This window comes from Lepisma saccharinum, unplaced genomic scaffold, assembly GCF_977018435.1.
Source record: "Lepisma saccharinum unplaced genomic scaffold, izLepSacc3.1 HAP1_SCAFFOLD_680, whole genome shotgun sequence".
Lineage (NCBI taxonomy): Eukaryota > Metazoa > Arthropoda > Insecta > Zygentoma > Lepismatidae > Lepisma > Lepisma saccharinum.
Genome location: NW_028143351.1, coordinates 78,686 through 96,244, shown reverse-complemented (window position 1 = coordinate 96,244; position 17,559 = coordinate 78,686). Strand labels below are relative to the sequence as shown.

The 17,559-nt window shown below is 36.8% G+C and overlaps 1 protein-coding gene across 1 annotated transcript in view; it reads left to right on the top strand.

Annotated features, from left to right (window-relative positions):
* The window catches only part of LOC145983128 (N-alpha-acetyltransferase 25, NatB auxiliary subunit-like), a 50,208-nt gene that overhangs the window by 19,875 nt on the left and 12,774 nt on the right, over positions 1 to 17,559 (top strand). The window contains exons 9-14 of the mRNA XM_083116408.1: positions 599 to 771; positions 3,076 to 3,245; positions 4,785 to 4,952; positions 6,683 to 6,789; positions 10,104 to 10,359; positions 17,143 to 17,409. Of these exons, the coding sequence (XP_082972534.1) occupies positions 599 to 771; positions 3,076 to 3,245; positions 4,785 to 4,952; positions 6,683 to 6,789; positions 10,104 to 10,359; positions 17,143 to 17,409 (1,141 nt within the window). The remainder of the gene's footprint in view (positions 1 to 598; positions 772 to 3,075; positions 3,246 to 4,784; positions 4,953 to 6,682; positions 6,790 to 10,103; positions 10,360 to 17,142; positions 17,410 to 17,559) is intronic.

Here is a 17,559-nt window from a genome sequence, read left to right as displayed (position 1 = left end):
GGGGCAAGCATTTTGGAAAAAAGTGTGCATTATACATGAATAAATACAGTATTTTAGTTTATTTCCTTCAGTAGCTAATAGAAATGCCCAAAGTGGACATGTTTGCGTTCATATATATCCCTATAATTCAACATCAATTTGCATCAATAATTCATGTCAATAACTTTGATTTTGATAGGGTGCCACTGAGTGCCCTGTGCGGGACATATGTGCTTGTATGAGGATGCGGATGACGGAGGGTTAATTATTAATGAATGTAAAAATTAATGCTTCAGACTTCATCCTGGGTGGGGAATGGCCACATTACTTTATTTAACATTTTTACAAAAGCTTCAAGCATACAAGATTGTAATTCTTAAGAAACAACGTGAAAGGAATCTTAACTCCAACTCAATACACTTTTAGATTTCCAAATTTTCAATTTTACCAAATCCCAGTACAGGTATATAACAATTTTAATTCACTATATGGGAAAAAAAAATAGCAAAAATTCTTGACCATAAGCATAATTTCTTGACTTTCTTGACTGGTAGGCATCCTGTTATAGTAACTGAAGTATTTATATTTTTTGTAGCAGTGTCTGTTTCCCTTTTTCCAGGCCTAATGATGCTTATGCTCTTCTGGCCGCACACCTGCATTACGACGTGTGGCAGGAGACAGGCAATTGCTCAGAGCTCCAAAGGGCGATGGTGGTTTTGGAGCATGTACTGCAGCACAGTCCCTCCAACTTCAATGTTAAATTGTTTCTTGTTAAATTATATAATTTAGTAGGTGAGTAAATGCCATGTTAATTTTCTCCCGAATTTGTTGAGAACATTCACTCAACAAACATGGTGTTTGGGTGTGATAGGAAAATTCACATTTGGTGTTAAAGGTTGGAATTGCAAACCTTTCAGTAGCTATTATTTCTCTTGTAGTCTAGAAGTATTACAAGCATAAGAAAACAGTTTTTCCTTCATCAGACATTTCTTTTTATTAAAGATACAGTTATAACAATGGTTAAAATTTTTTAAGAAAAAAAAGGGTCAGTTATACATTGGATATTGTCAATGTTATATTGTTGTAATATAGCAACTTAACTATGAATAAGCAGTTTGTTGTATTATTATTTCAGATAAAAAAAATTATCCTGATCATATTTGGGATATTTACAATTTTTTGAGCTACATCTCATGTTTCTTTATAGTTCATCCTCATCCCCAATTCTGATAGATTTTTTTTCCTTTTCCTGATCTCCATGGCAGAGTGGTTTAGAACAGCAGGTTCGAATTGCAGCCTGGACATGTGTATTCTTTGTCAGTGTCCCTTCGTAATTTTATCATATCATCCTCATCTTTGCGATTAGCCATAATTGTCAGAAAAGTAAAGTAAAATAAATGAAAGCAATCAGTCAACAAGAAACAGTTGGACCAAGAAGAGAGAAATCCTTTGGAGCTGTTGTGAGGGGCAAAGTGCGCATGTACAATGTAAGTGCCTTTGCATTGCATGTTCTCCAAACACTTTGATTCAGTGCCAAGTGTCTCTATCATTGAAGGTATTGAGTTGAAGCTCACTTGGCTGATATCTGGAGAAAACCTCATCATCTTTTGCTGCCAGGGAAGTTTCTAGAATTATTTCAGGGACGTAATGCTTACGTTGGTTGATTTTTTCACAACTTACGTTTGTTGATTTTTTCACAAAACAAGGGAAGGGATGACTTCCACGGGGACTCAGGAACAAGCAAAGGGAAAACAAGAGGAGAAAACAAATGACTGTCCACTTTAATTCGGGATTTTGCTGGGGATCGGTGTGGTCACCCTTCTCCCTCCTAACAACCTACTTTTCTGACTTATCATCAACGTCACCCCAGCTAAAGCAAATCATGTAACCAGGGTTGCTATGCATCTGGAAAACAGGGAAATGTCAGGGAATTTTGCAGATTGTTTGGAATTTACTTGCATTTTGGAGTCTGCAAGAGAAAAAGTTGCAAACAGAACAAGCAGTTTACTTCCACTTCTGGATTCCATTCTTGTGATTTCACTCCCAAAAAAGATTCAGTTTAGAAACTTCTTTCTTTTGTTCTTATGATTCTCAGTCTTGCGCAAAATTGTGTTTCCTTCGAATTTCTGTAATAAATTTTCACTTTTATAATACTAGATATTAGAAAGAATATCAAATTAAACTTGCATTCCAGATATCTGATTGATAACTAAAGTACATTGACAATATGATCATAATTATTGGAAAGGTTAGTAAAGATGAGGTTATCGTCTATTATATAATAGATCTTAGTCTTGGTGGCATTTCCTTTAGAATTTCTATATGCAAGAGAAATATCTCCACATGCTGTGTACTTATAAATGTAAGCAAAAAAGCAGCATTTTCTACATTATAAATCTGTATGGTTTATAAACTTTTTCAGTTGTTTTTATAATGTGGAGATCTGTTATGGTGTTACCATAGGCTGAAGGCTAGATGCACGTGATTGTAGCACCTAATACATTTGTTGCTGATTGTAATTTTACATTTTACTCTTCAAATTTTCACATGTTCTTGTGTGTATAGAATGAAATTTGCTAAACAAATGTTGTAAAATTGAATATTCATAATAATTAACTGATTATATATTTAATTGAAAACCACAAGGTTCAAAAGCAAAAATCGTGATGATAGACATGTCTGGAAGAAAATCATTTTTGGACTTGAAGACCTGGAAGTGTCAGGGAATTTCATAATAAAATGTTAGCAACCCTGGTAACGTTTATTTTTCCACCAGCAATCCTGAATTTGCTGTTTTGGATGCTATCTTTGCTGCATGTACTGAAGTACTATGAAATATCAAAGATTTCTCCTTTCCATTGACGACATTTTACACATACGTGGACACAGATATAAAACAAGAATTATTTACCCTCTGTATTTTTCTGGACCAATTGAACTGCATATCTCCACAACAGACTAAGAACAAAAGGCTCATTGTTTATGGTGGCCAAACATTGGACCTCTGTGCTGTTTTAATTTATTTCATTTCATGTACCTGTAACAAATATGCCTTGGAATTACATTTATGAAAAATATTATTGTTATTATTTATAGGTGCTGGCACTGCAGCGCAAAAGGTGTATGAGCTTCTAGACATTAAGCACATGCAATTGGATTCCCTTGGGTACATTCACTGCTCTCACGTGCACAGCTCGGGTCATTATTCTGTGGCAGGCTCTTTGTATGAAGCTTCTCTGAAATTCTTCACTGCCACTTACAAAGATGTAAGTAGTGACTTGACGATGATTCTTTAGTGGTTACTCATGTGGGAGTACTGCGTGTCATTAAGTCACTTTAGGAGTAATATTGCTGAATCGATTTGCCATAAAGCAAAATTCACATATTTTATCTTTTAAGTAAATTTCCAAGCATGCAGTATTTTTCCTAAGATAAAAATCCATTTGCAGCATTTAGTTGAATATATCATTAAGTAATGCATATGTTTGCTAGTTTATATCAGACTCTTCTTTCTTTTCTTATTGGTAACTTTTATGTTACCAGTTGAATAAAGATTTTGATTTTGCATCATGTTGTGCAATATAATGAGAGCGTTTATTCTGCTTCCACAATCTGTTTTTGTGAAAAAAGGATGTTAATTCAAGTAATTTTAAAGTTATCTTAACAAATGATCATTCCTATCCCCACATTAGGGGGGTAAATCCCCTAAAAAGATACTTTATTAGGGAAAAATACATTTTGTGAAATTGCCAGTAATAAAAAGAATGAACATGCAACAACAATCCACCTAAGTTTTGCCTGTGCTGTCGTTAAAGAAGAGTTAGCATAGAAAAAAGTATTACAGTTAGAATAAATTAGGCAGTCTTGTGCTGAGAAATAGTAATATAATTAAGCCTTGTTTCCATATTAAAAGCAGTAAATTCATAATTGGGAAAAGAGAGACGCGGTAGTATATAAATACGGAGAAACTAGTACTCACTTTTATCCGTGAAGCTGTTTTTTCTTCTTTTTCGATTAATGAAAGTGAGTACTAGTTTCTCCGTATTTAAAAGCAGTAAAGTTGCTGACCAAGGCATTAGTACACACTCTGAGCTACCTGTATATAAAATTGGGGTGAAATTGAAGGGGGGCATTGCATGAAATTCGCTCTTGAAGTTAGTCATTTATTTTTCTAAAAAGAACATAAAAATATATGGTTATTGATACCCTTATCTGAAACCTTATTTAAATGAAAGCTTACACTATTATGAAGTTTCTACGGCAAACCTGAGAGAAGATGTGATCATTTATAACTTAATACATGTCATTCAAGTGGAACCGCAAGTGGCCTACACGGAGGTTTTAAGAAGCGCGTAACTTGACCCCTTGACCAATCTAAAAAAAGTAGTCATTTTTATAATAAGCAATAAGTATACTGGATTTCATGAAAATCTGGGATGGTGGGTGACATGGCTTGGATGAATTGACATGAAATGACCCAATTCTATTATGTCAAGCCTTCATATGTCTAAATGAACAATATCTTTGATTCACAAACTTAAACAATCTGATTGTTAGTTTGTGTGCTTTTTCATGGGTTAATATGAAGATATTTAAGATACGATTATGCTGAAAAATGATCGTTCTGGACATAGAAATTAAGCAGTTTTGAACAGGCTCCAATATGTTGGGTGAGATGAAATTTTCCAAAGGTTGTCTGATTTTCATTATATGAAAGTGTTAATGTAAGCTGTAATTTTAATGCAAGAAGACAGCAAGAGAACAAAAGTATTTTATTGATATCTAATTAGTTATTTCTTTTTCAGAGTGTGGATCATCTCACCTTTTCATACAAGTTTGGTTCATTTTTAAAGATAGAAGAATTCGTTGAATTCAGAGAGAGGTTGAATAATTCCTTGCACTATGCAATAATAACCGTGGAGAAAATGCTGTTAGATATCATAACAACCACAAGTCATGAACAAGCTGAAGAGGCAGGTTTTTATTTATTTCGTGCTATGTTCTTTCTTACCTGTTGCAAGGGAGGTAAAAGCAGTGGGGGTCTGAAGCTCGGAAACCAATAACATATTGCACTTGTAGCAAGTGCTGGGAGCAGTGTATTTGCATGAGCCTAGCCAAGTGGAAGCTGTGGTAGCCTAGTTGATTCCAGTACCTGTAGAATTTTTAATATTTTTGTATCTAAATATTCCGGAAAATATGCAAAATACATAATTTTTATTTTTATTAATGTTGCACAGGTATTGTATGAAAAAACTGAAATTCAGCATGCCAGAATCCAACATATTGTAGTGAATATTTTGTGGTAATCTAAGAAATTTGGTTTTGTTCTTTTGTGAATATTCTGCATCACTGTGCTCCTACATTCTCATGGATAAGTTCAAGTTCCATTCTTGTAAGGAAGCCATTTTGAGATTTCCAATCCAGAAAGATAATTTTGGAAGTTTCCATTAAACAGAGTAGTTTACTTGAAGTTGAAATATCTATGAACTGAAAATTATATGCATTGATAAGAGGATAAGTTTTGCTCCTATCCATGTTTCTGCTAAACGTAGAATCATACACTCCCCCTAAAAAGTTTGGAATATTGTTACATTAGGAAATACGTTATAGGTAGACGAAAACACGAAATGTGAAATAACACATTGTAATGTTCATTTTTCATTTTTCTGAGGTGTGAGGTGCATTATCCTACCCTGTTTTGTCACGAAATGATGTGAAATGAACTGCAAAATGCGAAATAGACTCTTAAACATGAAATTTACCATTTATATAATGATATGACACTTTCTGAAGTCTGAAGTATCCTGTGAGTTATGCAATTCAGAAAATTGATTACTTCTGCTGTAAATATTTGAGAAACAAAAATGGACCCCTTTATACAGGAATGAACTTAATATTCTGGTAATGATTTAATGTGCTATTAGAAGGGATATGTTTATTTTGTGTAGTAAGTGCAGTTTTTAAATCAAATTTGGGATTATATTCACATTTTTAAAACCAAAATGTAATTTTACATATACTGCATTTTCACCGCTATAACAGCGAAATTTAATTTTATTTACCGCTTTTGAAATTGACTGTTTTTGTACCGAAATTTTTCTTTTTTATTTACCAAAAATATGTGCCTCTAGTTATAGGGAAGATCTTGTTATTCAACAACATGGTATCTGTATGCTGTACATTCTCGTCTAATCGTCATCGCCTTGTAATCAAGGGGTTCAAGGTTCGATTTCTGGTGGAGGCACATAGAGGTTTGGAACCGACTTTAAACTTTAGGTTCAGTTTCGATTAGCCTTACTGTGCATAAAGTGGGCTTAATAATACCAATCAATCAAGCAAAACCTATCATCTAATATAACAATATTCCAAATTTTTGTGGGAGTGTATTTAGGAGAAAGAATTGATACGAGACTGTTTTATGTTCACAATGCTTTTTAGGCCCCTCCCCCACCCCAAATTTTTAACACGAGAAGTTGTGGCATAATAAAGTAGGAAGCAGTGCAATTTGGTAAAGAATACAAAAGAGCAGAATTTACAACCAGTCATTGTTCTTCCAATGTTTACTTTAAACGTAACCTTTGTTCTTCAGTGGCTTTATTTCTTTACACGTAAGGTAAATGAACTACGAGTATTAGTATTGTTTAATTTTGTTATGAGAACACCATAACGCTGTATTTTTATTCTACATATTTTGATTGCTTAGGTTATGTCTCACATGGAGATCAATCCCCTGAAGGACACTCTGGTTTTGGAAAACTTACAGGACAATAGAGATCTTCAGACTGCTGTATGTTGGGATCCTCCTGACAGGTGAGTGGCAACAATAAATAGAATGTCTTGTAAAACGTGATAATTTATCATTAGAGACCTGATTTTAAAGGGAAAAGTTTTCCTCTAAAAAGGACAAAAAAGAGAGAATTATTTCCAAAAAAATGGGAAAAAAGGACTATAGTTTTTTTTGCACTCCATAAAAAATACTAGTACATTAAATTTCGTATTGATGTATCCCTTTTTATATATGAATGGTATATATTGTGCTTTCATTTTAAATAATATTTTTAGTGGGGTGTAAAAATAAAGTCCAGCAAATAATCTTACCATCAGTTTCGATGAAATCTTCCTTGCAATAGCTTCTCACATTTCATAGCTTGCTGTCACTGTACCTAGTTTCGCAATTTCACTGACACACTATACTGTAGTCACTGTTACACAGTTAAGTTAAAACTATTCTAAAAAGTACTTCACAAAAGATAGTCTAAATTAGGGATGTGACGAAGCTGAAAATTTACCGATGCCGATGCCGATATTTAACCGATTCCGATACATAAGATTATTAAACAGAAATGGGATGTTATTTTCAGCATGACAAAAATAAATTTGCTATGTACATTTCTATTGCATATCATATGTATATACATATATATTCTCAAGAGATGCGAATGTACATTTGCATCTACAAAATGTTATGTGAACCTTTAAGAAGAACATTGATTCTCAAGAGATTAAACATTAGTACACAAGCAGTTCTTTGAAATGCAAAATTAATTCCTGTTCTGCCAGATTCAACTTCAGAAACACGAGATTTGGAAGCACTTCAGGAAGTAACCTACTTCTTCTCTTATCTCAAATCTGTTCAGCAACACTGAACACTCAATCACTGAATACTGATGCAGCAGGTATGCCCAAGTATTTTCTCAGCACTTGCTTCAGGTTTGAATATTCATTTTTGAATTTCCAATACAACAGCAGATCCTGGTTCAGCAATGTATTGTTCTATTTCCGATTTATAGTTAGGTTGATCCTCTGAATGAGTTTGCAATAATTTAATTACAAAAACTCTACAATAATGACGAATCATAACCAAATTTTCAATAAATCTTACAAAACTAGAATATAAAACTTATTAGAAGGTAAAACTCTAGTATAATCTGTACCGGTTTAAATATCGGATTTTTGCTGATTCCGATACCGATACCGATATGACAATTTCGGCCGATTTTCATACATCTGTAATCGGCTTCGGCACATCCCTAGTCTAAATCTAGCAGACAAGTACACTTTCAACCCAACAGGCATGTCGCTTACAATGCATTTGTTGCTGCGTAAGCCCAAATCGCATTGTTTGAACAATCGCTGCAACGTACTCCCAACACTGATGGAGCGAAGGTAAGGTAGAAGTTATTTCCTCTAAGCTGCACCAAGTAGACAATTGTTGAATGTTTTGGTCAGGGAAAAGCAGTCTTACAAAATATGTGATATCTTGTCAATAAAGGGACCAAGAGAGATGTTTTTTAAAATGGAAGAGAGAAAGGGAAGGTGAGCTGAAAAAGGGAAGTCCCTTTAAAATCTGGTCTATTTATCACTGTATTTCATTCTGCCATAAAGAAAAAGAAATTGTCAAAACATCTTGTAGATAATTTTTATGAATGATGTATTTTCTAGGTTTATTATTGCAATCAAATGTTTGTGTATTTCATATTGTTCTTGTGAATTAATGAAAAATGAATGTGTCTGTTTCTATAAAATACTTTAGTGTAATATCAGTTCACTCTTCAGGACCAATATTGACCTATCCTTTCCCAGAGTCCAGATATCCTGGAACTTGGACAAGAGAAAATGTACAAGCTTCTTTGAAATTTGCAGGAAACTGAGATTACATGATTGAATGACAACTGTTTTAACAGTCTGATTATTTCACATGTGAAGCTATAAAAGTGAAGTCCTTTTAACATATTTATATGGCACAGTCTAGCTCTAAGCATTCAGTTTAAATTTTATTTGCAGTCTCACAGTTTCGATAGTTAAGGCTTCTTGCAAGTCATGCAAATACTAGAACTTTTATTAGATTCCACAGGAAAGAAATGTAGTGTGATATATTAAACCATTTAAATAGGATTGTAATATTTGTTCCAGTTCCAGAAGAATCTCAACGTTGATGGTCAGTGAAGAGCAATGTGCTGTACGTTGTGGTAACCCTTGAATGCTGGCTGGGATGCCGGTGTCCCAAGGAGTGATCAGGGATGGGAACACCCTTTGTATCAGATAACATTCATTAGCAAGCAAATTTTAATTTCACTGACTAATTTCTGACTATAATTTGGAGCAGAGAGGCAGTTTCAAACTACATTGGAACCCCGATTGTACATTTTCCCACGTTTTAAGTTATTTCAACTTGGTCCCCTGAAAGACATAAAATCAAGGTTTCACTGTATTTGTTTTCTTCGAAAGTATCAGCAGCAACTGTGCAATTCTTGCCATGAGAATGGAACACATATTGGACAATACACAGGTAGTTTTCAACCCTCGTGTCCTGGTGTTGCCTACATGGAGGCATGACGAAATTGCAATTTTGTTAAAAAAAAATAAGATTTCTTTGCTTTCTTCTTCTTGTATTTGATAGAGGAAAATTAGGGTTTTTGGAAAATATCATTACAGCCTAATCTTCACTGAACAAGAAGAGGCATGTATCATTTGTAACTCTAGTGTTTGTAGTTTCCAAGATAAAATATCTTATTCAAATCTTTTCAAATTTCAAATTTCCCACTTGTAATATGCTTGCGGAGTTACATCAAAACTGGGGGAAATCAGCCCTGGGATCCAAGCATTGGAAATACACAATGCATGTGTTTCTAAAGTCCAAGATTTGTGTGTATGAAATTGCCTCATCAAGTACTATTCCACTAACTTCGATTCAGAAAATCCAAATTCATAGGTTACCAATTTTGTTAATCTGTTACCTTAAAATTTATTTTAAAGTGCTGATGGAATACATTTTGCAATGCAATAAAACTACTACTTGTAAATTTTGTGGGTTATATTTTTTTCATTATTTGTTTCATGAATCATATACATAGAAATAAAAAGTAAATAAAACTCCTTGTAAAGTGTCAGTCTGTTACTTCTCAAATAACTCTAATAGTACTCATTGTTTGTATGGAAAGAATAATTGATATATTTTTATTTGTTGTGTATAATATTGTATGCAATTTTGTTTCTTCAAAGTGCATTCACCTTGGTACTTTCACAGGCGCTTTTCATAAATTTGACTTCCTTCATGGTTTTTATTTATATACTTTTTTCTTTCTCTTCCCTCTTTGCGTATTTATTTACATTTTCTTTTGTAGGCAGATAGACCCAGACATCATCCAGAAGACTTATGCATGCGACCTGGAATTCCTAAAATTACGAAATCTGATGCTGAGGTGCCTGGCGTCAGCAATGGACGTGGGTGGGAAAACACACAGCAAGAAGGAAAGTGGGGACATAGTGAACGGTGAGAAAAATGGAGATGAACCTGTTGAAGTTCTAGTGAAACTTGCAAAGGAATTGAAAGAAGTTTGTGAGTTGCAAAGTGCAATACCACCACCTGTTGTTACACAGGTAAGATCACTTGACTACGAGAAGAATTCTTTGGATCCTTGGAAGGTTTATGACAATGTGAAGTCATTAAATTTTACAAGTGTGGTTGGTTGTACAGATGGGGGACAAAATAATACGAACACCTGTGAATCTAGAGAAAATATTTATTAATAGGGGGTTGGACCACCCTGTGACTGAAGTACACTTTGTATGCGACGTGGGATGGACGCATAGAGGTCATGCACAATGTTTAAGGGAATATGGAGCCATTCTTCCTCCAGAGCAGTCTCCAATTCCGAAAGTGTGGCTGGAGGCGGACTTCGAGCACGAAGTTTGGACTCCAAATATCCCCACAAATGTTCTATAATGTTCAGGTCAGGAGACTGTGGGGGCCATTCAAGATGTCCTACTTCATCGTCATGTTCTTCAAACCATGTTTGGACAGACCCAGCAGTGTGGATAGGAGCGATGTCGTCTTGAAAAAGCGGTCGGTCCCCAGGAAATAAAGTCTGGACAAAAGGATGGAGATGATCCCCCGGAATGCTGCGATAGTGACTGGCATTGATCTTCCCATGCAGAAAAACAAGTGGTCCCACACCATGCCAAGATATCGCGCCCCATACCATAATGGACCCACCTCCATGCTTCACAGTCGGCAAGAGGCAGTCAGGATGAAATGCATCTCGAGGCGTTCTCCACACATAAACGCGCCCTGTGGTCTGAAATAACGTGAATGTTGATTCATCGGACCAGATGACTTGTTGCCACTGCTGTGGGGACCAACTTCTGTGAGCTCTGCACCATTGGCGTCGCTTGACAGCATTACGTGATGTCACCAATGGCTTACGAATTGCCACTCGGCCATGAATGTTTGCAGCATGGAGTTCCCTTTTGACAGTTTTGGTTGAAATGGGGTCCTGGAGATGCCTGTTCATTTCAGATGTTATCTCGGATAACAATTGCTTGTGCTTTCGGGCCACTATGCACTTCAACACCCTCCTATCCCAAGCAGCAAGCTTTGTCTTTCGTCCACTGTTGTGCTTTGAAGACGCCATCTTACCTTGTGTTGTGTACGCTGTCATAACGGCTGATACTGTGCTCCTTGCACACCCAACAAGCTTTGAGGTTTCAGTCACCGTGGCTCCAGCTGAACGTGCTCCAACAATCATGCCTCCTTGGAACTCTGTCAGGTCTGACATTGCAGTGTCTCTTGAGAGCGTATGATAGACGAATGCACCACCAATGACTGCTGTTGGCAAACTAATACCTTACCCTTCACAGCCACTAGGTGGCAGACTTCAGTGCCAGGTGGTGCTGCTGTACTGCCGGTGTGAAATGTGGCATACTTTTTCACAGGTGTTCGTATTATTTTGTCCCCCATCTGTACATAAATGTATTTCTTTTTATTAATTCTTCAGGTTGCTGGTCCCCTTGGTAGAGTGGTTAGCACATTGCGTTATAATGCCAGGTGCCCCAGGTTTGTCCAACAAGTATTGGGACCAGTGGCAGCGATTAGGGGGCAAGGAGTGCAATTGCCCCCCCCCCCACTTTTTCTCAGTTTTGCCCCGGCACTATACTAAACCTTATCTACAAAGGGAAATATACTGTCTTTGCCCCTGCCCCTAGTTTTGGCACCTTGCCCCCTGGTTTTGGAATCCAATTGCCACCACTGATCGGGACTGAAGTCCTAAAAAAGAAATTTATTGAAGATATATGTAAAGTGTGTTAATATTCTTAAAAAAATGACCCTCCTGCATCAATACACCGCTGCCAGCACTTTTTCCACTCTTCATACGACCCCTGGAAGTTGGCAACCGCAAGGCTGTTCAGGCACCCCGTCGAAGCTGCTTCGACCGCCTCAATCGTCCCCGAAACGATGCCCTTTCAGGCACCTTTTGATCCGAGGGAACAAAAAGAAGTCGTTGGGGGGGGGGGGGAGCCATATCTGGACTGTAGGGGGCTTGCGGCAGCATTGCCATATTGTGTTTGGCCTCACAATTAGCGACGTGTGACTGGGTGCATTGTTGTGATGCAGCAGCCAAGAATCGGCGATCTCCCTTTGGATGCAGCGGACTGTAATCCTCAAACGTTCGAGCACTTCTGCGTAAAATTTCCCGTTCACTGTTTGTCCAGCAAGCATAAACTCCTTGTACACCACACCTTTTCCGTCAAAAAAGATGACTAGTATCAATTTCACTCTTGATTTGCTCATGTGGGCCTTTTTTGTTTGAGGAGAGGCGTTGTTCGTCTTCGACGTCTTCCCGGCCATCTTTGAATTTTTTATGCCACTCAAAAACATGCGTCCTTGTAAGCCTCATGATTCATATCAAAAGTCTCCGTAGTAGATTTGTTCAGTTTAACACAAAATTTGATGGCACAACACTGCTCAATGGTTCGCTGCATCTTGACTCTCGACGCGAGCACTAAACACACTTTCACTTCAGGCAGGACCTACCCACTCCAAAGGTTCGGAGGCAACTGAGCTGGGTCTCCTAGCTCAAGTGACATCCCGCGACACCAATCCCACCCACAGAGACCACCCTCCACCCCTTCCCATTGGCCGGACAAAATCAATCCCAATACTTATTGGACAAATCCTGTATCGTCACTCATCCTCATCTTCGCAATTAGCCAAGTAAAATAAACCAAATCAATAAAAAATACTTCACGGTGAATAGGGTGGTGTGCAGAAATGTAGAGGGTTGGGGTTGGTTTGGCACAGTATTCCTAAAAAAGAATGCCAAAGGCAGGAAAAGATGGCAAAATGAAGCAGGGGGTAAGCATTAGTCGAATTGGGCTATTTTTTGGACAATGTTAAAAGTATTGCACCCTCTTTTGAAAATGCTGGGCAATCCACTGTTTGGGTACCATGTTCATCCCTCCACCACATTCAGCAAAAAAACTCTGTGAATTAAACTACCTGCTCTCAAGAAGTGGAAGTTATAAGCTGGGTGTTGCCATCCAATTCCTGAATTTTGTGGAAGACTATGCATGACCTCTCATGTGGGCATTGTTGTATGGCATGAAGCCTTTTTTGGCTCAATAAATCTGGCAACTGGAGGAGGACATCGCAAAACTGTAGCTGGTCAACATACAGATTCCCATCATCTACCCAGACCATGTGGCACAAACTTATAGTGGACAGGACACTCAAGGTTGATACACTATGTGATGGAAAATGTGTACTTTGATAGATTCATCAACAGTTGTGTTGAATTATTTATTAACAAACTAACGGAAATTTCAAACAGTAGAACAAAATAGTAAATAGAAGAAAGCTTTACATGCATGAAAAACAAAAAACGGATTTGGCATTCTTGCAGTAGAGAAAAAAAAAACAGATTACTGCCTGGTCACAGTTGCCAGCTCATAGTAAATTTTTAAAAACAAAGTTACTGAAACAAATATCTTCTACAATCTCCCCCTTGTAATGATATCTTACAAACATCTAATATCATTTCGCACCATTTCCTTTTAAACAGCATTATGAGTAATACTCTTACAATGTTTCTCATTCAGATTACAACATAGTGATTTGGATTGTTTTCACTTGATACAAATTGCACTTCCACAACTCCTTCCATTACTTCCTCTCTTTGCAATATACTTGGTTCTTGACTTATCCATAAAGTTCTTAGTATGTGCAATGGCTGCTTGACTGTCACTTTTGATCACTGTTGGTTCCACATCTGCATCTTCTAATTTAAGTGAATTCAGCATTTGCTTCATCCAAGTAATTTCATGTGCACAAGATGCTAATGCTAAGTACTTAATGTAATTGTTGTTTGCTTCATGCTTTTCGAAATAATGGGAGCATTTTCCAAAAATGACTATGTAAGTAAATAATGGTGTTCTTGCGATCCTCTTCACAGTTCGCCCAGTCAGCATCGCAGTATGCCACCATTGGTTTTCCTACAGGTTGATATGTAATGCCATAATGTTTGGTAGTTTTCACATATCGAAGAATTCCCTCAGCTGCCTTCCAAAGTTTTCTGTTATATTTGGAACAATATTGTGCTACTTTACCAATGGCAAATGCTATATCTGGTCTGGACCTTTGAGATAAATATAATAGCCCACCAATAAGCTCTCGACAAGGAACATCAACTTTCTGTCCGTCTTCATCTGAGAATTCAGGTTGAATATCCATTGGTGTTTTGACATCCTTGGCATTTTGTAATTCAGATCTTTTCACCAGCGATCAACATAATTTTCCTGTGCTAATCCCATATATTTCACTTTGAAACACTATTCCAAACGTCTTCAACCACTGTCTTGCTGCTTCATTTTGTGATATGGCTAGTATATCATCAACATATAGTATTTGTATCAATCTTCCCTCGTTTGAGTCTAAGCTGTAAACACAAGGATCAACTTTGTTTCTAATAAACCTTTCTTTCTTAGTCTCTCATCCAAATATTCAGTCCAACATCTTCCACTTTGCTTTAAGCCATACATAGACTTTTTCAGTCTGCAATAGTTCGAGTATTGGTATTGATGTTTTCTTTTTTGTGTCATAACTACTCATAAATGGTTGCCTGGTTGACTTTCCTGTTAGGCAACTATTACATGGTGTTGGCTTATCTAATTTATATTAGAAGTACAATATAAGAAAATATAAATACTATGAAATACTTACATTTCATGAGTATCTGTTTTGCGAAAAAACAAAAAAACTTTCCCTTCAGTTTTTTGTCTAGGCCAGTATGATCACCACATAGCCGCATCAATTAAGGCAAGGATTAAGGTGACAGGTAAAACTGGTTTAAAAAAAATGAAAAGTTGACTCCATATCAACTGACCCCATACACGTAAAACCTTCATGTTCTAATCCTAACTTTAAAAACTACAAATCTAAAGAGTCCATAAAAAACTTTACACACGAAACACGTTAAAAACGACTTCACACTGCCATGCTCTCTGTCACGAAGTATGCCAGTGATCATACTGGCCTAGACTAAAACCTGAAGAAGGAAACAGTAGGATCCCGAAACATTGTTTCTTTTTCTTTTCATAAAACAGATACACTCACGAAACATTGTTTTTTCACAAAACAGTTACTCATGAAACATAAATATTTCATAGTATATATATATTTTTTATATTGTACTTCTAATATACATAACGTGAGTAAGTCGCAAATATGAGCTTATCGAATTTACAATTAAGACCTAACATAGTCTCTGGCTTTGCCATTTTTAGAATTTTATGCTTCCCTACATGCATGAAATGCCGATGCCACAAATCTAATGATTCAGCACACTTTAAACCCTGACTTAATGTATTTACAACATATAATCTACCTTGCATTTCAGCCTGAATCAATTTGTTCCCATACTCATAAATACAACAACCCTTTTTGTTAACTGTTTCACTGACAAAATTCCATGTTTCAAACCAGGAACAAAACAAGAATTTTTAGCTTCAAATTCACCAAGTACACCCTTATTATTTTTGATTTTTGCTTCAACCATAACCTTTCCAGTTATTGGCGTTGTCGTACCATCAGCTGTGGTATTTTTTTCAGCACACGATTCCTTATCAATTGTTAAAGAAATAATTTTCATTTGGAATCATATGATTCGTTGTACCAGAGTCTTTTATCCACACATTTTCATTTGCAATAATAGTACCACATGAAACATTCATGCTTTTGATGTTAGTTTTCTTTACACTGTCCTTTTTTGCATAAATAAGTAACTGTAATGATAACCCATCTCTGTTGGGAGTGAGGGGGTCATTGTTACTAGGGTCGTTCAAGGAAAAAGTTTCCCTATGTTGCAAAAAATTTATTTCTTAAGTTAGACAAAAATCAAGTTGCACCAAGTAGCATGCTCCTTTCTCACTTTTCAACATAATTTCCAAGTCGGCACAAGCATTTGTCCCATCGTTGCACAAGTTTTTGAAAGCCATAAATTCGGGGTCCAGGGAACAAAGAACACTTTTCACGGCTGTTTCCATTCCATCAACGTCCGTTTGAATTCTGGAGTGTAGTGATGAACGAAGCTCTCATCCTGAGTCACAATGTGGCAGAGAAACTTGTTCCCTTCATTGTGGTACCGGGTCAGAGAATCCAGGCAACATGTCCTATGCGTCGTGAGATGTTCTGCAGTGAGTTGTCGTGCGACTCAACGTGATGAAACCTGACTGACACTGACATTACAGTCTCTCCATAACCAACAACCAGCTTCCTGTGAATGTCGATAGGAGCAAGACCATTTGGCCACTCATACCGGATCACAGAACTAATCTATTCTTTACTCCACACCGCCAAAACGCGTTGTTCTGCCATGACTTGCTACTCCTTATGGCCAGGGCATGTTTCTCACTGCATGACTCACGCTAATCATGTGCCACGCATGCGTGGTAGCCCGCCCGCACGAACATTACATTGTGTGTAAATGTAGAGGGAAGACGAAAGAACATTGCTAGTTTCATTTCATTTCTCGGGCTCGTACTTTCTCAAAAAAATAATAATAATAATAATAATAATAATAATAATAAAAAATAAAAAAATGAAACTTTTCCTTGAACGATCCTCGTATAAGTAGTTCCACAGAAAGGTTAGTAAGTTGCATCTTTCATTCCCTAAACAGGAATAAGTAATTTTATGAAGAAAATAATCAGTTTCCTTTTCCTCGTTATTTTGGCGGGAAATGCTGTGCTGTCAGATGTACCTAATAGAAAGTGACTTACTTCCTCAATGGAAGAAGAACATGTTTGATGTAAATAGAAGTGTTTTGATTGTGGGTATGGAATTTCACTAAAAGTTCGTTTATTGCAAGAAATGTGTTAATCTTCCAGTACATATCAGCGCCCCTTCCATCACGCGTGCACGGCTTTGTGGGGAGCCGCTGCTGCCATCTGTTGCTGGAGATGCTGGAGCTGGTGACCACTCTGGAACAGTTTGTGGGGAAGGCCGACAGTGAGAGAGTGGTGGATGCAATGGACAGAATTTCTCAGAAAGTGTTGTCGGTCGTAACAGACTTCAAGAATGAATGCCACGATGAGAGCGCTTTTGAATTCACAAGGTGGAAATGTATACTAGAGAAGACAGTAAACATCATTGAGGTAAGTTGTAAGAACAGAGGTATGTCAGCAGGTTTTTATTTCTTTTTATTTGTAGGAATAAATGTCGATTCAAGATGCTATTGTGACTTTTGGCCCACCATGTACAAGAAACTCCGTAACAACATTGAATTTCAGTAAAAGCTTTTTATT